The sequence below is a fragment of the Mesoplodon densirostris genome, chromosome 4 (assembly GCF_025265405.1).
Source record: "Mesoplodon densirostris isolate mMesDen1 chromosome 4, mMesDen1 primary haplotype, whole genome shotgun sequence".
Lineage (NCBI taxonomy): Eukaryota > Metazoa > Chordata > Mammalia > Artiodactyla > Ziphiidae > Mesoplodon > Mesoplodon densirostris.
Genome location: NC_082664.1, coordinates 10,289,686 through 10,314,710, shown reverse-complemented (window position 1 = coordinate 10,314,710; position 25,025 = coordinate 10,289,686). Strand labels below are relative to the sequence as shown.

At 45.8% G+C, this 25,025-nt stretch overlaps 1 protein-coding gene, 1 long non-coding RNA gene and 1 other non-coding gene across 7 annotated transcripts; 1 reads left to right on the top strand and 2 right to left on the bottom strand.

Annotated features, from left to right (window-relative positions):
- Positions 1–1,676: 1,676 nt before the first annotated feature.
- Positions 1,677–13,195, bottom strand: LOC132488994 (uncharacterized). Of its 5 annotated transcripts, XR_009531836.1 has the most exons (5): positions 13,090–13,195; positions 12,656–12,859; positions 11,734–11,919; positions 9,458–9,755; positions 8,266–9,230 (listed from the first exon to the last, which is right to left on the bottom strand). It is a non-coding gene; the product is annotated as an uncharacterized LOC132488994 (long non-coding RNA). The 5 variants fall into 5 exon arrangements; XR_009531833.1 differs by having other exon boundaries at positions 12,656–13,195; XR_009531834.1 differs by having other exon boundaries at positions 9,458–9,700; positions 12,656–13,195.
- On the bottom strand, positions 12,130–12,404 carry LOC132489661 (small Cajal body-specific RNA 13). The gene has a single exon (XR_009532054.1). It is a non-coding gene; the product is annotated as a small Cajal body-specific RNA 13 (non-coding RNA).
- Positions 13,196–13,616: 421 nt separating the features above from the next.
- GLRX5 (glutaredoxin 5) lies at positions 13,617–22,868 on the top strand. Its single transcript, XM_060097908.1, has 2 exons — positions 13,617–13,960; positions 22,248–22,868. The coding sequence occupies exons 1-2, from the start codon at positions 13,675–13,677 to the stop codon at positions 22,424–22,426; spliced, it is 465 nt and encodes a 154-aa protein (XP_059953891.1). The 5' UTR covers positions 13,617–13,674; the 3' UTR covers positions 22,427–22,868.
- Positions 22,869–25,025: the final 2,157 nt, after the last annotated feature.

Below are 25,025 nucleotides of genomic sequence, written 5' to 3'. Positions count from 1 at the left end.
GCCCAGAGAAGGAGCCACAAGGAGGCCCTAAAATGATGCCATTTGGAAACTGACTCATTTGGCGATGGGGGTTGTTTGTGCAACTTTCAAAAAGTCTCCCCAAGAGTGAAATTTTTTGTTCTTTCTCCACGCCTCTTCCCTGCGTCCAGCATCTCTACCACCACTCACCTGGAAGCAGGGGCCAACTTAAAAAGCCTGGGGAGGTTATTCAGGTCTGTTTCACATTTGCCTTGGCTAGCTAGCTTCAATAGCAATCCTCAAGTCTTAGTTTGTGTGATTCTTAGTTGTTTGTGTGTTCAGTCTCTACAGAAAGATAACAAGGAAAGCTGGAATGGCTCTTCTGACTAATTCAACCCCTCGTGTGCGAATGGGTAAACTGAGGCAAGAGGGCAGGAAGGAGGGACCCTGCCCAGGGTCCAAGAGTGGTAATTGGTGTTCTGGAAATTTATGTTCCCATTTCTCCATCCCTAGCCTGGCTTCCGCCTTGGTGACGACTTACCTAGTGCTCTTGGCTAAGCGTAGATGAAAAGCTTGCACTGGGGTAGCCATTTCTGTGACGCCTCATCAGAGATATCCCTATCTGGACGTGGACAGCTGGTTCTCATCCTGGCTTTGCTCTCATTTGCTTCCTTCTTTGTTTCCTCCTTTGCCAATTCTCCTAGTGTTAGTCTGTCTTTTCCCCCTCCAGTCCTACTGTGTGCTCGTAGGGTGAGCGGATCCACCAGCCTCGTTTGTCAACCTCTCTTGAGTTGGCTGCCTTCCCCACTGGCAGCTGCCACCCAGTAACTGAGTAGGGGCACCCCTGCTGGATGGCAGTCATCTCAAGCACTAAGCACGGTAACTGGAGTAATTCAGGCTATTCCGCTACATACACGAATTATGCTGCTTTTTTAAAAATTAATTTTATTTAAGTATAGTTGATTTACAGTGTGTTAATTTCTGCTGTACAGCAAGGTGAATCAGTTATACATATATATACATTCTTTTTCATATTCTTTTACATCGTGGTTTATCACAGGACACTGAATATCGTTCCCTGTGCTATACAGTAGGACCTTGTTGTTTATCCATTCTATACATAACAGTTTGCATCTGCTAATCCCAAACTCCCAATCCACCCCTCCCCCATCCCCCCCTTGGCAACCACAAGTCTGTTCTTTATGCTTGTTGGTCTGTTTCTGGGGTTTTTTTTTTTAAATAAATTTATTAATTTATTTATTTATTTTTGGCTGCGTTGGGTCTTTGTTGCTGCGCGCGGGCTTTCTCTAGTTGAGGCGACCGGGGGCTACTCTTCGTTGCGCTGCACGGGCTTCTCATTGCAGTGGCTTCTCTTGTTGCAGAGCACGGGCTCTAGATGCGCGGGCTTCAGTAGTTGTGGCTCACGGGCTCTAGAGCACAGGCTCAGTAGTTGCGGCGCACGGGCTTAGTTGCTCTTCCCGGACCAGGGCTCAAACCCGTGTCCCCTGCGTTGGCAGGCAGATTCTTAACCACTGCGCCACCAGGGAAGGCCCCTGTTTCTGTTTTGTAGATAAATTCATTTGTATCATATTTTAGGTTCCACATATAAGTGATATCATATGGTATTTGTCTTTCTCTTTCTGAATTCTGCTTTTATAAAATAAAAATATAACGTGCGTCGGAAGCACAGGACTGGATCCTGGGTTGACTGGGTTGTAGCCCTTGTTAATGCTGCTAATTAGCTGTGTAACTTTGGGTCACTTCTGAGTCTCTGAATCTGTGAAATGAGAGAACTGGAAAAGATCATCTCTAAGTTACTCCTCCCAATTTAAAAAACAATGTGAATCTTGATTGTAGTGGATAATAATGTCAGTTAGCATGACTATTAAACACTACTATTATTATACTCCAAGGAATAAGTAATAACAGAAATAAAAATGTTAAGGTAAAATCGCCATCTTTATTCCTAAAAAATAAAATCCTTCTGAAAGAGCCTTGCTATATTCTGCTCATCAGTGGGCAAGCCGATCTATTCTCTCTGCATTTGCTTAAGGAACATCTTAAGTGGTTTTTAAAAATTACGTGAGGTAATTGTAGATTATGAAGTTGTATTAAATTATGCAGAGAGAGAGTCCCCTGTGCCTTTTACCTCGTTTACACCAATGGTAACATCTTGCAAAAGTAGCTGGTACAATATCATAACTAGGATATCGACGCTGATGCCATCAAGATACAGAGTCTTTCCATCACCACAGGATCCCTCATGCTGCTCCCCACTCCTGTCCTCATCCCCTCCTTAACCCCTGGCAGCCATTAACCTGTTCTCATTTCTATAATTCTGCCATTTCAAGGATGTTATATAAATGGAATCATTTATAACCTTGGAATCATGTGTAACCTTTTGGGATGGGCTATTTTCACACAGTGTAACCCACTGATGATTCATCCAGGTTGTCACTGTATCAAGAGTTCATATCTCTTTATTGCTGAGTAGTATTCCATAGTCTAGATGGATCATAGTTTGTCTAGCCATTTACCTGTTGAAGGACCTCAAGATTGCTTTCAGCTTGGGTTCTATTGTGAATAAAACAGCTATAAACATTTAGTACAGGTTTTTGGTTCAAGGTAAGTCATTATGCTTTAAGTTTTAACTGTTAGTTATAGTACCTGTATACAACACCACGCCACCAGAATTTTTCCTATTTGTAGTGATGAACACACTCCAAGGATGCTGAAGTGTCTAGTAACTGTCCAGGACCAGGAAGTTGTGAGTTGTGGAAATTCAACAAAAGCAAACTACATGGTTCCTACCATCAGGAATTTACAATCTATTGGGGAAGCAACATTAAGACTGAAACATTTGAAATAACAAGACAGCACTGCAGGTCATCAGATGCTAGACAGCACGGTACAGAATTGACTCTTAGTGGAATCCAGAAACGGGAGAGGAGTGAAGCCTCGAGTGTTTGGGGGAGGGCATTGTGGATAAGGTGAGATGTGAGCTACATCTTGAATGATGGAGAATAATAATGATATTTAACATCTATTACGGGATTACTGTGTGCCAAGCACTGTCCTCTGACTTTACTTATATTAACTCATTTAGTCCTCATCAAGGCAGCTACTATTATCTAATTTTACAAATGAGGGAACAGAGAGGGTAATAACTTGCTCATCATCACACAGCTATCACGTGACTGCCCTGGGGTACAAACCCAGGCACTCTGGCTTCAGCCCACACTCTTATTAATAATCACTGCCCCTTCTGTCTGCCTGGTAGCAATAGCGGAGGGCCATTTTCTGGTCATGATTAAATTCCAATCTGTTTCTTAGGTTATATTTTTACACAGAGCCACAGTGAACCCCAAACATTACAGCTCTGGCTTCATTATTGTGATGAGTTCCTTATGGGTCAAGGTTACTGATGAGAAATTAAAAGTACTTTGCAAAGAACAGCACCAGCCTTAGTAACAGAAGTGAAAGTCTGCACATAATGAAGAGGACCAGCCTGGAGGTCTGGGTGTGTGTGTGTGTGTGTGTGTGTGTGTGTGTATCAGGGAGTGTAAACAGCAGGGCTGAGCCCTCCAGTTACACTGATCACCTGCACATGCAGTGAGAAAAACATCAGAGCTTCAGTTTCACTTGTACCATGAAACACGCAGGGCTGGCTGAGCTCATCTCGTATGATGATTGTGGTTTTGAATTCTCTGAACTGCTCTGTACCAGGGAAGTCACAGCCACGCTCAGAGATTTCCTTGGTGCTAAACAGGTGAGATGTGTGATTACTCTTCTGTCACAGCCTTGACAGCTGTTCAGCTTTCCAGCTTCACTGTTTTGGCTGAAACAATGGCACGGGGCACACTAGGAACCCGGCTTATTTGTTTGTTTGATTTTGTTTTGAAGCCTGAATGCAGCCTTGATAATGTCAGTGTTGCGAAGCCAGGGGTGGGTGGGGTGTGGGGAGACAGAGGGGCATGGGGAGGGGGGAGGCGTGGCAGAGTGAAAAGCTCATTGGATGGAAATCTCCTGATGTGGTACCTCCGGGGCTAGGCATTCCCCAGCTGGCTGAGTGCAGGGCGGGTCACCACCCCTCCACATCTACAAAATGGGGCCAGTTCGTGCCCTGGGTTCCCCGTAGGAGCTGTCATGAGGATCGCAGAGAATAAGGACCATGAGAATGTGCTACGAACTTGAAGTTCTGTGCAAACGTGTGCTATCATGGGAAATGAAACCTCCAACGACTAGGCTTGCCAACCAAAGTTCATGGCAGACCAACTCAGGAAGAGGCTGTGGCTAAGGAAGACGTCTCCACTAAGGAAGAGGAATCTTTTCTTGTTTTTGCTCCCTGGAGACATGTTTTTGAAATCTGCTGAAATGTTCTCTCCTTGCTTTCGGCAGGCTTGGCTGTTCTGAATATGTGATAATATTATCAGCTCAGTGTGATAGGCAGGGTGCCCAGGACGGGCAGCGGGGGCTCTGCACCCAAGTTAGGGCAGGAGAATGGTGCAGGGTATTTGTGCCACCCCCATCACCATGCAATCGGCTGGGCTCTGCTCGGGGGAAACTCACACTTGGGGCACGGCTGGCCCCGCTACTGGACGGGCGAGGCTTGTGTCAAAGGGATCCACACACCTGTATGAAACCTGTTGCTCTTGATGACAATTCTTGGTGTTTCCCCAGCAGAGAAGGCCATTTCACTGCAGGAGCTTCTTTCCAGCAAACCTTAGAATCTTGCTGCAAACAACTGGCCCCAGACACAGGCGGCACAAACGCTTTTTGGACTGACTGCCACAAGTCCTTGCACTGTTGAAACCCCGGCACCTGGCCTGGAATCTTACAGAACTTTAATCCTCATTTTCTTCTTTGATGCTGTCGAGTTGGTGTGCAGAGAAAAACGGCACGTGCCACCAAATGCACCTCCTGGCTCTTCAAAAGCCGTACTCAGCAGACAGCAGCAGCCCCCACGAGCAGGCAGGAGAGAAAGCAGCACACACATCCTGTGTCCTTGGGTATTTCAAAGGTCTTTGCTGGCGCTGCGCCCGTGGGATTAATTCACCTGCTTCAGCAATCAAGGCTGTTTCATCATCCCAGCTGAAATGTTTGTTTGTGTCACTGGCAAACCTGGGCAAAGGACTGGACCCTGTCTGCTCAGTTTACTCTCTAAGATGGCCTGAAACGCAGGTGCACGCGCACCAATAGCAGCCTGAAGACACTATAAATTCACTGGCCCAGATCCTTCATGTTCCAGAGGCTCTGAGAGGCTCAGGGAGCCGCCTAAGGTCGGGGAACGCCCTCATTGCCCAGCCCACAGCCATGCTTCGCTTACCTCCACTGCCAAACCCAGGGGACACCTGGGTCCTTCCCTGGCCTCTCTCCCAGCTTCTGACAGCCCTGACGGGGCTTCTCTCCTGGAAGCGCTTGCTCGTCTCTCCTCCCGCCTCCTTTCCAGTCTTCAGGCCTGTCCTTCCCTAACTGCACACAGCCCCCAGCTTTCATCCCTTGTTTTTCCTTTTTCTTTTTCTTTTTTTTTTTCGCGGTACGCGGGCCTCTCACTGTTGTGGCCTCTCCCGTTGCAGAGCACAGGCTCCGGACGCGCAGGCTCAGCGGCCATGGCTCACGGGCCCAGCCGCTCCGCGGCATGTGGGATCTTCCCGGACCGGGGCACGAACCCGTGTCCCCTGCATGGGCAGGCGGACTCTCAACCACTGCGCCACCAGGGAAGCCCGGTTTTTCCTTTTTCTTGCTCTCCCTGCCCGCATCTCTTTTACCATCAGGTCCAGACCCGCCAGGGAAATCATCTGAATCATCTCCCCCAATATTTCAGATATAACCTAATGATTTAGATAGATGCCCCTCAGATTCCTGGAAACTCAGAATGTTAGGAAGTAACCCAGGACTCACCCCTTCAACCCTCCCTCCTCCTCCCCGTGTTTCCCATATTCCTCGCTCTAGTGGCTAAGCCGGAACCTGGGAGTAAGCCTGAGTCCCGCCCTCTTCTTCCCAGCCTCGTCCCCATGTCCAGCCAGTTACCAGATGCTGTCAGTCCTGCCATCAAAGTATGGGATGTGGCTTGCACTGGTGCCCTTCACCCACAGCACACAAGCCAGAGCCTGGGAACTGTTCCATCTTACAGGGGTCTCCGGACTGGCCTCCCTCGGTCAGTCTGGGCCACCTGCAATTCATCAACATTCCTACCAGGCTCATCTCTCAAGAGCTCTGCTGCTTACACTCTCTCTGTGATCTTCTCTCAACCCAAGGACAAAATCCTAAGGCCTGGTGTGTCCCCAGAGCATGCCTGCACCTTCGTGCCTTTGCCCTGGCTGTTTCCTCTCCCTGGAATGTCCTTCTCTTTAATTTTTTTTTGTCCTTCCCTTTTAAATAGCAGCTCTTTACCTCTTCGTCAACACTCAATTCAAACACCAGCCCCTCTACCGACTGTCTCTGTCAGGGTTTGCAGAACTGCTTTATGAGCAGCTGTCTCCAGGCCTGATGTTAGCTGAGCTCTCAAGCCCAAACTGATTCATACAGTTTACAAAAACCCAACTTTATGCCCATATTATTCAATACCTCACCACCTAATTAAATGTATTAAGTATTTCTAAGTGCTCATCATGGACTAATATGAGACACATAACAGAAGTAGAATAGGGACTCCCCTGGTGGTCCAGTGGCTAATACTCCATGCGCCCAATGCAGGGGGCCTGGGTTCGATCCCTGGTCAGGGAACTAGATCCCACGTGCCGCAACGAAAGATCCTGCGTGCCTCAGCGAAGATCCTGAATGCCGCAACTAAGACCCAGCACAGCCAAATAAATAAAGACATAAAAAAATATATTTTTTAAAAAATTAGAATAAAACTCTGTTTATCTGGCATGAGGGAAGAAAGTATTCCTCTGAAGTTTATTGAACACAACCCCCTTAGGCCATGAGTCTGTATAATTTTTGTTGGCAATCTAATATATGCTACGTTTCCTTGACTTCTTAACCAAAGCACATGAAATACCATTTCCTTTTCTGGATGATTTAGAATTACTACACAAGGCTCTAATGCTCAAGGAACTGTGACATGTGAAGGATGTTTGCCCCTGCTTACACCAAACGCTTCCAGAATGTGACTTTTCAAAAAAAAGAAAAGAAAAAGAGGAAAATCCAAAAATATCTGCTTCTCAATTTAAAAAATCTCCTGTTAACCTGTTAAGTCATTGCTTCTTCCTGCTTTCAGTGTTAGCCTTTTAAATTTACTGCTTCTAATCTGTTGTGGCTGTAATATTAGAAAACTGAGAGAGTAAACCATGCCCTAAAATAAGAACAGGACATGGATGGGAACTGAGAACCTCTTCCTAGAAACCGGCTAGAGGATTAATTCCCACTGTGTGCACTGACACCCACAGCACTTACTGGCTCTTGCTGCCCCTGCTTCCTAAGTAAGACAGACTAGTGCCCCCTACCTGTCTTGTGGGGTAAGGCAGAGACTCATTATGAAATGCTCCAAGTTTCTCAAAAGACAGAATGATTTTGAAAGATGGGTTATTTTTCAAGAAGGGATTCAAAAATCCCTTCAGGTAGGAGGGTGTTACTGGCCCTGTTCCCCACCAGCCGGCGATATGCATGAACCATCACAGAGCTGCCGCTGAGCAGTAGGAAGAGATGAACCAATGGGAATAGCTCACCAAGTGGACTGACATATGTGCTTAGTTACACTAAGGGCAGGTCACTGGATGTCTGGAGAGGGGAGAAAGCCTGCAAATATGTCACCTTCTCAAGGCTTCTGATACAAAATTCTCTTGATGACTCAATTTTGCAAGTGCAGCCTATGCAAAATGCTCCTCCCTTTTTTTATTTAGTTATTTTTTTTACAGTGTAACTGGTTTATAATACAGTCTTTTATTAAAACTCCAAAACTCTGGCTCACAGAAATTTGGCATCAATTAATTCTATCTCAGTGTAGAGTACACTTTCAAAAAGTGTAAAGTTTAGAATTAGCAAGTGGGATTTTTCTGGCCATAAGAGTAGGAAAAAATATTTTTTTAAATCCTCCAGTTTTTTTCCTGCAAAGGAAAATGAACAGTTAATGTCAGCCCATTTCCAACCCACTCCCCCAATCCATGAAACTGGGGTCCTTCGCTAGCTACTTTGAAGTAGGCTAGAGCAGTGGATTCCCATGAGAGCAAGATTTAATTCTGAAGCCTGAAATTGTTAAGGCTCAAAGGTTGAAGTATGAAATGAAATTCTGACTCAAAGAATATTTATGGCCTTGGCAATACATCTTAGCCATCATTCAAAGGAAAACAATAAAATTTTCTCAGTGTTCGTCTGGCTGCAAGCTCAGTGATTATCAGAAAGACACAGACTCCTGCCAACAGATAAATCTTCCTAACAAGTGTGACACACAACAGTACTGGCTCCTTGCTTTCTAAATTCTGTGGTCTGGGCACCTTCTCAGAAGTCGCTGGAAATGTAATAACAGTTTGAATTATGGAATCTATTTGCTTGCAAAAAGAAAAAGAAACATAACACAAAACATTAAAATCTTTCACTAAACAGACAGCTGAGGAAAAGTCAACAATTCATCACCTTTACTTAAGTCTTAACATGTTTTATGATTACCACTTAATTCTTAATATTACCTGACAGGAGATATGATTTGGGCTCTTTCCCTCGAAATAAAGTTCTCAATAGAACAAAGTCCAGCAGACGTCTGATTTTAAAAGCCTATATATAGCCAGGGACTTCAGGCCTCACTGAGAAAAAGCAGCGTGGGGACAAACGAGAATGAAACTTTCAGAAGTGAAAAGCTATGGGTTATTTGTTTCATTGGAGTTTTGCGTTGAAATTGTTGTCATTTTAGTTTTACAAAGCATAAAAATCACACCTGTATCCAATACATACATACCCTGGAGATAATTCAGGAATATTTAATTTTCTGTGGGACTTGCTGGCTTTGCTACGATTCTGCAGTTAAGATTTAAGAAGTGCTTGTGAAGGTAAAAAGAGGAACCCGAAGTGCTCAAGTCGTCAAAAGATGTTATTAACAATCATTTTTTTTTACTTCTGGTTCATTCATTCTTTTTTTTTAAATAAATTTATTTATTTTTATTTTTGGCTGAGTTGGGTCTTTGTTGCTGTGCACGGGCTTCTCATCGCGGTGGCTTCTCTTGTTGCAGAGCACGGGCTCTAGGTGTACGGGCTTCAGTCGTTGTGGCTTGCAGGCTCTAGAGCACAGGCTCAGTAGTTGTGGTGCACAGGCTTAGTTGCTCCGCAGCATGTGCGATCTTATAGTGAAAAGAGAACTTAATTTAGGGACCAAAATGCCAGAGAACTATTATCCTAGGGCTAATGCAAGTTTCAAGTGAATTCATGTGCACAAAACCAGTTTGCTGTACTACACATGCACGCCAATATTTTTGGGGTAAATGTCTAGGAGCAGAGGAATAGAGTACAAAGTGATTCATTAAGACTCTGCAATCCTTAGATAAAGACATCTTGAAACAGGCATTACCTTCTGCAGACGACAAAAATGCATTTTCCACAAATCCAGGACGAGGAAGATGTAAGGGGCAGAAAACTCCAAGGAAAATCCAAGAGCTCGTTAAGTGATGCTTAGGACTGAAGCCAGGCCTCACACCTCTACAGTCCAAATCCCAGAAAGAATCAGACTCTGCTGTGACATCCAGGCTTTTCGTAAGTGCTTCTTCAGGAATCCATTTTCACCTGTATCTCCCACAGTGTGTTCTAGACTGAACTAAATTTACAGGACATCATTTCTCTTCATTTTACCCAGAGGAGGAGAGCAGGACCTTTGTGACAGAGTGGAAGGGGGCCCGAATGAGGTCTCCCTTCCTGACTCTAGACTGAGCCCACATGATGTGAGAACCTGCGATTATCAAAACTGAGGCCACTCCCATGGCCAGAGAAGTATTTATAAACCCAGCTGTCTTGTCAGACAGAGGTAGTGAAGATCCCAAAGGCATTTCTTTTCTTTCTTTCTTTCTTTCTTTTTTAATATTTATTTGGTTACTCTGGGTCTTAGTTGTGGCAGGTGGGCTCCTTAGTTGTGGCAATGCGAACTCTTAGTTGCGGCATGCACATGGGATCTATTTCCCTGGCCAGGGATGGAACCTGGGTCCCCAGCATTGGGAGTGCGGAGTCTTAACCACTGCGCCCCCAGGAAGTCCCTGCAAAGGCATTTCTATCTTTGCATTACGGGTTAGCAAAAATTTTCTCAGGGGGCTGGGCAATACCTCTGTTTCTCACACATAACAATTATTTTTTAGGGAATCAAGTTAATTCCAGGGTTGCAGTGATGCTCTAAAATGACTGAATAGCTAAGGGGCACCACGGAGAAAGGTCTCAAGTTTCAGCTTGGGTCTATGGAAATCTGGGTCTCAAATGCTATTTTAGCTCAGGAATGTTTGGTGGCTCAACCCGTTGTGCAACACCTGCAGCCACTTTTCTCTTAAAATGACACTCGCAGAATGCTCTGGCCAGCTCAGACCTAGACATTTCTGGGTCATGTGTCCTACGCACAATCACCACACCCTGTCAGAATGCAGCGTGACCTTTAGGACTGAAGTTAGGGTATGAAAACACTGACATGCTAAGTGTTCAAACAAAGTTTCATCTTAGGCTCAATAACCCTGACTCTTCATTTAGAGCTGATATCTAGGAAGAAATGATCTCAAATTTATAAGGTTTTAATTATGGGTTCAACAGTGAATTTGCTTTTGGTGGAGTGGGGAGAAAGGAGAAATTTTACTAAATATAGTAAAGCCTTATCTATAAATAAGCACAGGGAAGAAAAACATTTTTAGGATGCCTGAGTCAGCATGTTTACATGGTATGATTATTTAGTTTGGGGTCTAATTACACTTTGTGACCCCAAATCCCAGGATTCTCCTAAGTTTCCTGTACTTCCCACCCCTACCTCCCCATTCATGTCCACATGGGCGATCACAACTGATAAAGATGGTGACTTCCATGTTCAAAACACCGAAATGCATTTGAGCATAAACGCTGATTTCTTACAACTGTTTAAGAAGTGTATTTTTATCATACTTTCTCACTGCAGAATTTCTAATGAGAAAGCTCGTAACTGAAATGCCACATCATATATAAGAAGTGGGAGCTTTGGAAGAAATATTTTGAACACTATTTTCTTTAATTCTTTAAGTCACTGATGTTTGGTGCTAATACTTGATGAGTGGTTTTAAGTCAAAGACAGAAAGCAGTATGTTCAACACATACAACATTTTGCATTTTAGGTTGCTTTATTAAAAACTTAAATTTAGGTGCATTGTTTCAATTTCTTTGGTCTAGATACATGATCTGTTTTCCTGGCCTTGATCAATACTATCAAAGCCATCCCACTTAGCTCCCTGAAAGAGCCCCGACTTGCTTTCCTTGCATTTCATGGACGTCCTCATCATACTCGACTGTACACAGCAACTCTATTATAAATTTGGAAAACATAGGCTTTGTATTCTTCCTGCTGAAGAACTACCCTTAACCTTTAATGACAGCTGTATTTTCTCAATTTAATAAAATGTCTGCCAACTGTACTGGCAAAGCCAGTATCACACACTAGATAAGTGACATGATACCCCCCATGATTAGCACTACGTCTCTGGATCTCACATCATAAGTTTGCAAATTCTTCTCCCTATTCCAGTTAACTCAAGAGCAGAATGAGACAGTTCAGAGTAGGCAATAAACAATTCAGGTTTTCTGGAATGAACTGCCAATATTTATTTTTAAAAAAAACTAAACCAAACTTACCAGAACATAAGTATGAGTAAAAGTTAGGTGACTTTGCAAATAATATAGCCCCTACTGTTAGGTGCACCGGATGCTGGACTTTTGAAACAACAGTTAAGCTTCGACATCACATCGCCTCCTGTATATTACTGTCCTGTGTATTTCTGTATGATGTTTGTTCCTCTGATTTACCTGGAATCAACAACTCTGGAGGGGGAAAAAAAAGGACTTTTTAAGAAGCTAATCAATTTTGGGTCCCACATGCCTCAAGTCTCGTGGTGAACGATTATTTGGAAGATTCACTTGCTGGCAGCACATGTACTAATTTTCTGCTTTTTAAACTTGAGCATCTCCAAAGCAGAACCAGGTCACCTCCAGCCACAACTTTTAAAATACTTAGGGTTTAAAAAGAAAGTAATCTGTAGCAGTACTTAGTGTCCAACAGAAACCACTCCATCTGTTAAACAACATCTGACTGCAAAGGCTTCTCTTACTGTCGGTTGATAGATAATGACGTGGCACAGCCATTATCACCGTGGCAACAGTACTCGGAAACTATCAGAGGAAAATTGCACATGGTACTGCTGTCCCTTGAGCAGCCATGCCTCAGCTTCCTCTGGAGAATGCTTTCTCTGCAAGTCTGGTGTGCTCTAGGGTACCACCAACCCAGCACCGCTCCAAGACTACAGACCACGTGGCGATTTCACTGAGCCCCGCTCTTCTGGGATCATTCTTTCCACCAATGTGAGCCCATGCTGGGTTCCAAGCACTGTTCTACGTACTGAGGATACAGCAATGAATGAAGCTGCCAGTCTGGGAGGGAAGTCAATAAACAAGCTAACAAATATATGTCAAGATGTACTAAGCACAATGGAGAACAGAGAAAGCAGTGGGCCTAGGGAGGCTTCCCTTCCCTCCTCTCTACCCTCACATTGATTTGTACCTGCTTCTCATTTCTCAAGCTCTGGGCGCAGGTCCCGCGCCGGCACCGTGCCTTGCACGCAGCAGCTGCTCAGAAAACGTCTGGCGAACGAATCAATTCCTTTCTTAGTTCCCCATTCAACCTTTCCTGGGCCCAAGCCCAGGGGCTTAGGTCGGCTGGAAAGTCAGCGAAGCCCCGATCACACAGACGAGAGCTCTTTACAAACTTTAAAAATCAAAGTTGTTTTAGTGAAATAATCGCGGTGCGGAGGCGGGAACCACGGGAAGGGGTCTAGGCCTCTGCTCCCACGGGGGCATGGGGACCACAAGAGGGCTGCGACACACGGCCCAGGCCCCGACGCCGTAGCCCCGGGCGGTCCTGGCCGCCAGAGCCCGGCACAGTCCCTGCTCTCGCCGCTAACAGCCGCGGCCTTACTGAAGCTCCGGGAAGCTCACCTAAGCCGGGAACGGCGGATCCAAGCCTGCTCCAGCCCCGCCACCACCCGGAACGCAAGAACCAGCGGCCAGCCAACCGCGCTGCCGCGGCAACGCAACCTCCGCCCGCACCGGAACCGGAACCTTCATCTGGAAGTGACCCCTTCCCGGCGTTCCGCGGAACGGCGAAACCCCGCCCAGCGCCTGTCCCAAGTCCTCCCGGAGCATCCCAGCAGGCCTATCTACCCTTCAGAACGAAGCCGTCTTCCCTCTCGTTTCGCCTCCCCTTGCCTCGGAGCGTGACCCTGATGGACATCCACTCTCTCCAATCAACTGACAAAACGGTTGCCGGCGGCCAATGGTAAGGCGATAGAATGCGGCTCAGGCGTAAGGACCGCCTCCAACCTGTCGGGGCGGGACGAGTAACATGATTGGTGGAATCCAGCAATTGAGGGCCAGTCTTCTCCAATCACGGAGAGCTGTTAGGCGCCGGTCCAATGAGGACCTCCGGGGGGCGGGCCGGGCCTCGGCGGGCCGGGCCCCGGGAAGGCTTCAGCTGGCTACCCCAGGTACTTGGACGTCGAGAGCTCTGGCCAGCGTGCGGGGATGAGCGGGTCCCTGGGCCGGGCGGCTGCGGCTCTGCTCCGCTGGGGGCGCGGCGCGGGCGGCGGCCTGCGGGGCCCGGGCGTGCGGGCGGCGAGCTCGGGCGGCAGCGGCTCGTCGGAGCACCTGGCCGCGCTGGTGAAGAAGGACAGGGTGGTGGTCTTCCTAAAGGGAACTCCGGAGCAGCCCCAGTGCGGCTTCAGCAACGCCGTGGTGCAGATCCTGCGGCTGCACGGTGTCCGCGACTACGCGGCCTACAACGTGCTGGACGACCCCCAGCTCCGGCAAGGTCAGAGCCGGCTGGGGGCGGGGGCGGGGCTGGGGGGCGACCGGCCGAGGCCACTCTGCGGGGTCGAGGGTCTGTCGGGCAAGGTCCGTCCGGGGGCTCGAGGGGAGTTCAGACACGAGCTTCCACACGGGTCTGGGGTGGGGGCCTGACCGACTTGAACTGGATCTCGAGGATCTGGGCCTCTGGGCCAACTTGGGCAATGGAGTAAGTCCCAGCTGTTCCCCGGTCCTCATTCTGAGCTGAAAAAGGCATTTCGGGGCCAGTGCCCTTCGTCTGAATCCAAGGAGCGTGGTCAGCAGCCTGACTCCCTGCTCTGCAGGGCTGGGGAAGTGGCTAGAGAGGGATACAGGAAGAGCCATTAAGAGGTAGGCACTTCGGGGACACTTTGAGGGGCTGCCCTGTCTCGTGGATAAGGAGAGGTGCTGTTGATGGCGGGGGGAGGGTCGAGGTTGCCCTTGTCTGAGGCTAGGGGCTCAGACGCTGGCCTGTCTTGCCTCGAGGCTCGGGGTGTCAGGGACCGTTCTCTGTTGCTGCTACAGGAGCGGTTGACACAGCTTTTGGACAGGTCTTAGTTGGGATCTGGTGTGGGAGAAAAAAACGTGAAATTTATTTTTAGATACTCAAGGATGGGGGAGATTTGTGGTGGCGAGGGATTGGAGAGGCTTGTGGGGAGAGGGACGAGGAATGACTCCTGGGCCCTAGCTCACTCGAGCTTGGAGCTCCAGGAGCCAGTCAGAGTCTGGGGCAGACCCAGTAGTGTCTTTGACTTTTCAGTGGCCCAGAGGGGAGGATGGAGGGCCCTTACAGTTAACTAGCATCTTTTCTGATGAGCACCTTGCTGAGAACCATACCTGCATTCTTCTATTTTATCTTAGTGGGGGATGAGAGAGAGGCCAGAACACCCGGGTCTGCTCCTTGGCTGGGGTGGGTGGGGTTGGTGGAGGCATAGGGGGGACCGTGCCTGTACCCCCTGAAGGGTGGCATTCCAGTTAGACTTTCAGTGACTGAGTTCTCCCTGAGTTTCCTGCTGTTGTTTAGTGACAGTGTTCTAAAAAGTGTTTTAGGGCCTCAAGTTCTATGGTAGTCTCCATTCAGAATTCTGTATTTTACTCTTCTACATTTGAAGTTGTCAATCATAGGCATTCCAACAAGATGGGACAGGCTGGCGTCAGGGAAAGGCTTTGGGTTAGACTCCTTTGGCCAATCAGCTGTGCAACGGGAGGCAAGTCCCATGACTGCATTTTCCTTTTCGATAATATGAGGATAATGAAATCACACTTGGCAAAGGTTTTGTGAGCAAAAAAGGGAAAATAAAACTTTTAGAAAGTGCCTTGTCCTCTTATCTCGCACTCAGAAGGCATCCATTAAATGGCAACTCTTTTATTATTAGCTCTTTATGGTTTTAAAAGTATTTTTTCCCATGGAATCTAATCCTTATAGAACTCTCGGTTTTGGTGGGTGGAAACAAGGCGTGAAGGCAGCTTAGAGTTACCAGGAGGCATATGTAATATTATTACCACGTGCTACGCCCATGATCCTTCTCCCTTCCTGGACTGCTGGAATGCTACCAATTGCTGGCTTTTTTCACATACAGGGTGATCTGCAGTCTTCATGCAGCAGCAGTGGCGTCTCTGCCTAAAAGATAAGATAGGAGAAACTACTCTGTAATCTTTCTGCTGGGACCTTGCCTCAGGCCGCTTGCAAATTGCCACTGCGGTCCTTAGTAAAACGTTGTGTTGTTGGTGTCTTGCGTAGCTTAAAGTTTTGAGAGTTTTTGGTTTATGAATTTCTGTTCTCCTGTTTAATATAACCAGAGATGGTATGACTCAATCACTTTGCTGTACACCTGAAACACTGTACATCAACTATGCTTGAATTGAAACATTTTTTTGAAATGTAACCAGAGATGGGCTATACTGGAATATGGCCAGTAAACTGAAAGTAACAGCAGGAATGTTTGCCGAGAGCACTTATGTATCTGACTTCCAGTCTTCTGTTCTTAAGTGTTCAAACAATAGCAACAGGAATTTAACCCTTAAATTTCTTGACCATTGAGCTTCATCAGACCATTACTTTTAGTTAGTGAATGTGTTGCATACATACATATTGAACCTAACACGTCTTTCGTTGCCTAGAAAAGTAAACCTTGTGGTAAGTATTAACCTCTAGACTAGGGCAGGGTGGTGTAAGCACGTTATTAGAGTGGGGATTAGTTTAGCCAGCGTGAGGCTTTAAAACGTGAAGATTCTTCATCTTTTTGCTCTCCACACCTTCAGGTTTACCAAGAGAGACTGGCAGGCTGTCTGATGCTTTTGCCAACTGAAGATATGTCTGTGAACTTTTCCCAGACCCAAGGTCACTTCTAGTAACAGGATAGGGGCTTCTGCAAAATTGGCCTTTCCTGTTTTCTTGTGCCAGAGAAGGCTGAGTTTTAGAAAGGACCCAAGTCAGAGGGTCCTGTTGGTCTCCCAACAGGAGACCCAAAGCCTAAACTATTTACTCTCCCACAAAGCCTAAACTATTTACTCTCTGGCCCTTTACACGGAAGCTTGTCGATCCCTGATGTAGCCAGGGAGTATGATGCACAGAGGTGTCAGCCTGAGGCCTGAGACCCAAGGAACCAAGGTGACTGAGGCAGCTTTGCGTTTTGGCCTTCCTCAAGGTTGGTTCCTTTTTAAAAATCTGGAGCACCCACAAGACGGCCACAAAGGGATAGGGTCACGGTGGATGGATGTCACCATATCCTGCTCTTGGTCTTAACAAAGACTAATCTTTACTTTCAGTTGCAAAAGTAACGTGCTCATGGGAGAAATGTGGAAAACACTGAAAATCTAAAGAAAATGAAAATCCCCTGTAATTCCGTATAAACCATTATTATTAACATTTGGATCTAGTTTCTAACAGTTTTTTTTTTTTTCTTTTTTAACAGAGTTGAGATCACCCATGTCTATATATAGCATTTTGCCCTCCCGAGAGCAGGGAACGTGTCTTCTGCGGCTCCCTGGGCACTGTGTGTGATGCTTATGGAAAGCGAGCTTTCAGTGCGTGTTTTAATGAATAAATAAATGCTTCTTTTATTTATCATTTTATCATAAACTCTTCCCTGCTCTTAAAAACATTATAGACACTCGAATGTCTGCCTACTCAGATGACCACTGTATTCCTCAAATCGGGAACAGCGTCTGTTGAATGAATACCCATCATCCTATTGTTGAATGGCTATTAAGCATTTGAAAATATGCCCAGCCTTTCCAGTATCAAGGAATTTAAGGCAATAGTAGAACTATGACGTTGGTAAGCATTAAAAATCAGGTAACAAGTGTGCGTAGGTGTCTGGTGGGCAGGTTGTGTGCTGCAGGTGGGGGTATAAAGTGGTGCCCGCACTTGGAAGGAGTGACCATCAGTACCCAGTCAAGTTGAAGGTGAACAGAGCTGAACACCCAGCTGTTTCACTCGCGGGTATTTAGGCTACATCAGGGATCGACAAGCTTCCTTGTCAAGGGCCAGAGAGTAAATAGTTTAGGCTTTGGCGGCCTGGTGGTCTCTGTTACACCTATTCAGCTCTGCTGTTACAGTGTACAGCAGTCAGGGACAACACATAGAGGAATGAGCGGGGCGAAGTTCCAATAACACTTTATTTACAAAAGGATGTGGGCCAACACTTTATTTACAAAAGGGTGTGGACCGGCTTAGGCCTGAAGGCTGTAGTTTGCCACCCCTTTGTTTAGAGAGACTGTCCCCTGCATGTGAGCTAGGAGATGCACGTAAGGGTGAGCACTGCAGTGTTCCTTGTAATGATGAAAAGTGGGCAAGAACAGATCTTGGTCTGTTAGCAGCAGACTGAAGAAGGCAACTAACTGTAGCTTAGTCATATGATGGAAAACTAAATTGTGGTTAAAATGAATTAGATCTAGGGACTTCCCTGGTGGCGCAGTGGTTAAGAATCCACCTGCCAATGCAGGGGACACAGGTTCAATCCCTGGTCTGGGAAGATCCCACATGCTGCGGAGCAACTAAGCCTGTGCACCACAACTGCTGACCCTGTGCTCTAGATCCCACGAATCACAACTACTGAAGCCCGCGTGCCGCAACTACTGAGCCCGTGCGCCGCAACTGCTGAAGCCCATGTGCCTAGAGCCCATGCTTGGCAACAAGAGAAGCCACTGCAATGAGAAGCCCACGCACCGCAACGAAGAGTCGCCCCCACTCTCCACAACTAGAGAAAGCCGCACAGCAACAAAGACCCAACGCAGCCAAAAATTTTAAAAATTAAAAAAAAAAGGAATTAGATCTAGATGTATTCTCTAAAAAGCCGATGCTTAGTCAAAAAGCAAATTGCAAAAGGGTAATTGTGGCTTAACGCCGTTTGTGTCTATAAATGTTAAAGATGTGGAACAGTCCCATGGATTGCAGATCCATGTGTCGTGCAGGTGGGGCTCACGGAGGGGCAGGAGTGACAGATGCCAGCCCCCGGCCAGAGACCACCTCTGGTGGTCAAGAACCTGGCCTTTAGACTCCTAAGACACCTGGACTCAAATCCTGTCTCTACCGTATGCCAGCACTGTGACGTTGGTTAAGTTATTTAACCTCTCTGAGCCTTCATTTCTTCATCTGTAAAATAGGGATAATTATACATAACTTGTAGGAATTTTGTAAAGATGAAATGAGATTAGATATGTGAAAAACTTAAGAGTATGAAACTCAGGAACCCTTAGCTCAGTAAATGGTATTTTTATTACTGCATGGCATACTTCACTGGTATTTTTCCTGCATTCTTTCCCTCGTTTACCCCGTTGCGTACATTGTCAGGAAAGCATTCCTGTGGAGGGTGGGGTAGAGGACACTGACGTGGAGAGAGTAGCCACGGTGCACCTGGCGCTGTGGGAGCTTCATTCATTTCACCAATTATATCTTATTTAATCTTCATAACAAATATGTGAGGCATAGAGTTATTCCCGTTTTACAGAAAAGGAAACAGGTTGAGAGATGAGCAGATGTATCCGAGACTGTATTTACAAGCCAGCCAGCCACAGTCTGCTGACCCCCAAACCAGCGCCTTGTCCCTCGGCACCGCGGTTTACTTTTTGTCAAGTAGTGCTAACATCATTCTCTTAAGTTAAGGAAGATGGAGAAATACGATTCCAGGAGGTGGTGACATGACTTGCCCGAGGAACAGAGCCTCGTTAAGTGGCAGAGTTGGCATCAACCTGCATCAGACTCTGAAGCTCGTGTACTGAAAATCTACCGGGAATAAAGAAAACTATAATCATGGCGCTCTTATGATTATTGTCCAAACCAGGAACGAGGTCCAATATTCTGAAATGTCATGAATTTTGAAAAGTACCTTTTGTAAGTTCTGGAAAGGAATTTTCCATAACATTTTCTCCCCTCTGGCTTGACACTTTAGAACATGACATTTTTTTGGTGGGGCAGTAGGTGTATGTAGAACTGATTTTGTAAGACAGCCTCCTAACTCCCAGTCCTAGTGTTACCTGTTATATAACTTGGCAGTCACCATTTTCTGTCCCAAACTGAATCACAGTTTGTCATCTATAAAATATGGTTATCATTAAAATTCATTCTTGGGTATGATTTTCTAATTTTCAAGAGTTGCTCTCTGATTCTGAGTTATTCCATGTGATACCTAAAAGCATTATCACTGTATATTGCAGTTGCTGAAAATTTAAAGGGTGAGAAAAATTAGCCATGCTTAAACAATTAATTGTGAATTGATAGAATTTGTTTTAGTTTTCAATTTATGAATGTAGTCTTACTGGAAGTTTCTCACTTCACTCTGTAGGAAGCAATTTGGGTATTTCCTTAAATATTTAAACTTGTAATAAGACTTTTTAAACATGGAAAATGGCATCGTTTTTAGGAGAGATGTCAGAGCTTTGCTTTGATAACAGCCGCCTGTGACGCTTGATAATCTAAAAATTAAAGAAGTAGTTAAGTTTAATTTTGATAAAGTATCCGCTGGTGGGCACCTTGGATGCTGTCAGAAAGCCATGTGTTCTGAGGTGGGTTCTTCTGAGTTCTTGAAGTGATTAGGACAGTCACAGGCCAAGGGGTTTGGAAGGAGTTAGCCTCCCTTGCATGTGACTATGTTGGATGTTCAGGATGGTGGAAAGCTCACTTATTTTGGTAGTTTTGGTGGTTAGGATGGATTTCCTTCCTTCCCTTATAGTTGGGATGTATGGTCTGCAACAGTGTAATGTTTAGTTGTTGCCTAATGCTTTGGTTGAGTGTGCTACCATAAAATAGGACAAGCCTAATGCTTTGGTTGAGTGTAGTACCATAAAAACGATTGATGAAAGCAAGTCATTCTTTTACTCAACAAAGATTTTATTTTAAAAAATTGTACTTTTTAGGATTAAACGTGGTTTTGGGTGGCCCTCAGATGGCAAATTTGTTTTCACCTTTGGTGTGTTTCAAAAATTGTAGGCACTCACCAAAAGAATCAGTAGATATTCATTGCCATGAAAAACTTAATGCAGTGTATTATTAATTGGAAAAAATACCCAGATATAATATTGTGCAGATAAATGGTTCATGTACATAAATGTAACAGATATTTAAGAAAGTTTAGAAGCAAAAAGTTCATATTCTAAACGTTTCTTAATCTCCTCCCATCATAAAGTAAAAAAAGGTGTGTTATTGGAAACGTAAAGTTAAGTTCTGATCGACTCTTTGTGTTTGAGGATAGAGTTTTAAAAAAAAAAATCCAAAACATACAGCTTACATGCTACGTAATTATTTATGTAGCACCAAACATCAGAGTGATGAAAAACTTGAATTAAAAAAAAAAAAACTTGAATTCATCAGGGTATTCAAGTATAAAGACATTCTGATGGTTAATGGAATTTGCCCTTTATTGGTAACCTCCAGACCTCTAGCTGATTTTCTTTTTAAACAGAAACCCAGAGTGGCTTAGAAGTGAGCTTTTCAGGGCCTATAACGTTGTAACCATTTCTCTATCCATGAAGTCTGTCTGCAGAAGAAAGATAAAGCTCTCTACTGGGGGCCCTCTAGCGCTGTCGTTTCGAGCGAAGTTGCTGTTTTTTAGAAAGCAGTGACTTTTAAAAGAGAAAAACACATGGTATCTTGGGACTGTTATTTGTAATATAACTCATATTGGTAATTTTACTTGGTAAAACTCATCTGATAATAAATGATAGGGCATCAAGAAAAAGGTTTTGTATTTTTAGTTTGTTTACACAAAACCCACCACTTGACCGATTTCTAAAATTTGTGTAATACTGTCTTTTGCCTGAAGAATTTGTTGACTTCTGTTTCGTTTATTTGTACATTTAAAAAAGTGTACTTCATCTCAACCTCTGAGTAGAAAAGGAAGTAAAAGGTAAGGAGGAATTTAGAAAAGAGTGATCTTTTCTGCCTTAAAATTGAAACCACATTTCCTTCACAGCCACCATCCTCGTGACCCAGCACTGCACAGAGTCACCCCATGGCTGCACTGTCCCTGAACGTACTTCATCTCGGTGTGTCCTCAAAGCCATTGTCTGTTAGGGCAGGGAGTGGGTCTCACTCACCCCATGGACCTGCGCCTGGCCTAGGACGTGGACCTTCATGAGCTTTGGGCCTTTCCTTCATTTCACTCAGTCCCTGCAAGTTCTGTGCTGAGCCAGATCAGCTGTCCCATGGAGAGCTCATCTGAGGGGCTGAATAGGATGAGGGCCACAGTCTAGCCACAGGAGAGGGATTTGTCTTTGGGTAAAAGAATTATTAAAGATCAAAGCCAATGACTCAGTGTCTGTCAATTCACCAGCCGAGACAGGCACGGAAAACATTAGGTGGGGGCTGCCCAGCGTGCCAGTGAGTTATCATGATGGATCCATGTTCGGTAGTCCATTTGGGAATGGAGTGGCATTTCTTTCATTTGTTTGTTTTGCTGAAACTGTGGCCCACGGAAGCATGGGGAATATAACCTTGTGTATCTTGTGTCACTTGCATTAACCAGTCAAGTTCTCTGCCATTCATCCAGGGTCGATTGTGTGTCAGGTAGTTTATGAGAGATTTATGTAACCTGATTCTCATAAAAACTTTGTGAGATAAGGGTGGAAACAGAGGATGGAGGCCTCACTGTTTATAATTGGAAGAGTCAGCGGTCCATTCACCTCTAAAGCTTAGGCTCTTTGTAGCAAGTACACGGTCCCCCAGGGGTGGGGAGCCAGGAAGGGTTACAGGGTGTCCCTAGGAGCAGAGAAACGTATTTTGCCATACAAGTATTTGACCACTGAAATGACGCTTACATGTTCTTTCCCCGTAGGCGTTAAAGACTATTCCAACTGGCCCACCATCCCGCAAGTGTACCTCAACGGCGAGTTCGTGGGGGGCTGCGACATTCTTCTGCAGATGCACCAGAATGGGGACCTGGTGGAAGAACTGAAAAAGCTGGGGATCCGCTCCGCCCTCTTAGATGAAAAGAAAGATCAAGACTCAAAGTGAGGGCGGCCCACTCGAGGAAGCGACCTCACTGCCAGAATAGCCTTCCCGATTCTGGGTTTTGCTCTTCAGATGACTGTTTGCACTGATTCCTCCAGTTTGTAAGCAGCCTGGTGATTTTAGCACGTCTGGTGTTTGAGCAAGGAATATCCTATCGTGAATGTAATTGTAACCACTGCACTGTCATCATCAATGTTGTACGACAAGATTGCTGTAAACGCAATTCCTTCTTATGTTGTCCTTTGCTCTTTGATTGATTCAGGAGTAAACCTAGGAGCTCTTGAATCATCATTATTATTCATGAGTCCTCTGCAAATATGTCAGTCTGCAAAGATCATATACCCCCATCCCCAATTTTTTGTAACTTGTTCTGTTAAGAAAAACGATGGACAAGGAAGAAAATAAGATAACCGGGGTGTTGTTTTTTTAAAATAAACTGCCAACCCAGGGATACCACGTGTAAGCTGTTAATCTGAATAGCAATAAGTATTTGTCTTCGTCCGTTTGGGATGCTGTAACAAAATACCGCAGACTGAATGGCTTATACACAACAAATATTGATTCTCACAGTTCTGGAAGGTGGAAGTCCCAGATCAAGGCTGTAGCACATCAGGTGTATGGTGAGGGCCTGCTCCTGCTTCACAGACAGCTGTGTTCCCACTGTGTTCTCACAGAAGCGCTTTGGGGTCCCTTTTATAAGGGCACTAATCCCATTTATGAGGGCTCCACCCTCATGACCTACTAATCACCTCCCAGAGGTCCCACCTCCTAAAACCATCCCTTTGGAGATTATATGTCAGCATAGGAATTTTGAGGGGACACAGACATTCAGTCAGTAAGGACTTTTAGCACCTCTGACCTTTTGATTTTAGGAATTAATAGTGATTCTCATTCATACTCTTATGTTAAATTTGCCACAAAAATTGTCATCAAGCTGTACTCTGATTTTTCGAAGGGAAGTGTTGTGAACGCTGAGAGATGTTGATGATCCAGTTGGAGGCTTGGGCAGACTGGTGAGAAGTGAGGTGGGGAGGCTGGAGGGGGGCGCCCCACTCACCTTCTCTGAAGACCTGTGCTAGGCCACTTGCACTGCACTTGGACAGGGAGCAGCATTAGCAGCCATCCAAAGAATGGGATCTCATGAGTCTTTTATTCCTTAAAAATGGGGCCTTTGGGCTTCCCTGGTGGCGCAGTGGTTAAGAATCTGCCTGCCAATTCAGGGGACATGGTTCAAGCCCTGGTCTGGGAAAATCCCACATGCCGCAGGTCAACTAAGCCCGTGCGCCACAGCTACTGAGCCTGCGCTCTAGAGCCCGTGAGCCACAACTACTGAAGCCCATGCGCTTAGAGCCTGTGCTCCGCAACAAGATAAGCCCGCACACCACAGCAAATAGCAGCCCTGCTTGCCACAACCAGAAAAAAGGCAGCACGCAGCAATGAAGACCAAATGCAACCAAAAATAATAAGTAAATTAAAAACAAAGAATAGATACCTAAAACACCTAAAATTAAAAAAAAATAAAATGGGGCCTTTATAAAAAAGGACATAATTGGAATCATAGCCAAGATCTTCCAGTACATGGTGTCTTTTACCAAGACTCTGCGTCTCCACCTAGGCTGGAGGTGGAGCTAGAGGTAAGCCTTACAGCAAGCGACTCGAGGGAAGAAAGCCCATCCGGTCACCGTGTGCCTTTGGGTCCCCAGAAGCCTTCATTCGTCTCCAAGGGCTTGCTTAAACAGAGCATTTATTTAGAAGCATATCTTTACAGTGGCAGAGGTAAGAATAAGCTGCTTTTTTTAAATTATTATTTATTTATTTATTTTTGGCTGTGTAAGTCTTCGTTGCTGTGAGGGCTTTCTCTAGTTGCAGTGAGCGGGGGCTACTCTTTGTTGCGCTGCGCGGGCTTCTCATTGCGGTGGCTTGTCTTGTTGCAGAGCACGGGCTCTAGGCGCGCGGACTCAGTAGTTGTGGCTCGTGGGCTTTAGAACGCAGGCTCAGTAGTTGTGGCTCGCGGGCTCTAGAACGCAGGCTCAGTAGTTGTGGCGCACGGGCTTGGTTGCTCCACGGCATGTGGGATCTTCCCGGAACAGGGATCAAACCCGTTTCCTCTGCCAATGCAGGCAGATTCTTAACCACTGCGCCACCAGGGAAGCCCGAAGCTGCATTTTTTAATGAAAAGAGCAAAAATGACAAGGAAAGAGGGATGGCTTATTTCCCCGGAGCTGTTCTGAAGACTTGTTCTGTGTTGATTATTGAGTTTACAGGAGTGCCACTTGGAAAAGCTCTGAAAACAGACAGACTTGGTGGGGTAAGGATTGACCTGCCGGGTGGTCTTGTAGCTCACAGCTCCTGGCTCCTTCCTTACCCCCAGAGGTTGTGAGATTCCCAGGAGAAAAGAAAGGCAAGTTGTAGCCCATCCCCACATCCGTGGGGACTGCCCTGTCAAGTGAGAGGACTGCCCCTCATAAATTACAGACCTCAGGGCTTCAGGGAAAAGAAAAGCAGATTACTGCCACAAAAAATTTTATATCACGGGGCTTCCCTGGTGGCGCAGTGGTTGAGAGTCCGCCTGCCGATGCAGGGCACACGGGTTCGTGCCCCA

Excerpts from the sequence above, each read along its gene's own strand:
- GLRX5 (XM_060097908.1), top strand. The coding sequence starts at position 13,675 with ATGAGCGGGTCCCTGGGCCGGGCGGCTGCGGCTCTGCTCCGCTGGGGG. Across the intron at positions 13,961-22,247 it reads CGACCCCCAGCTCCGGCAAG|GCGTTAAAGACTATTCCAAC; the intron begins GTCAGAGCCGGC and ends CTTTCCCCGTAG.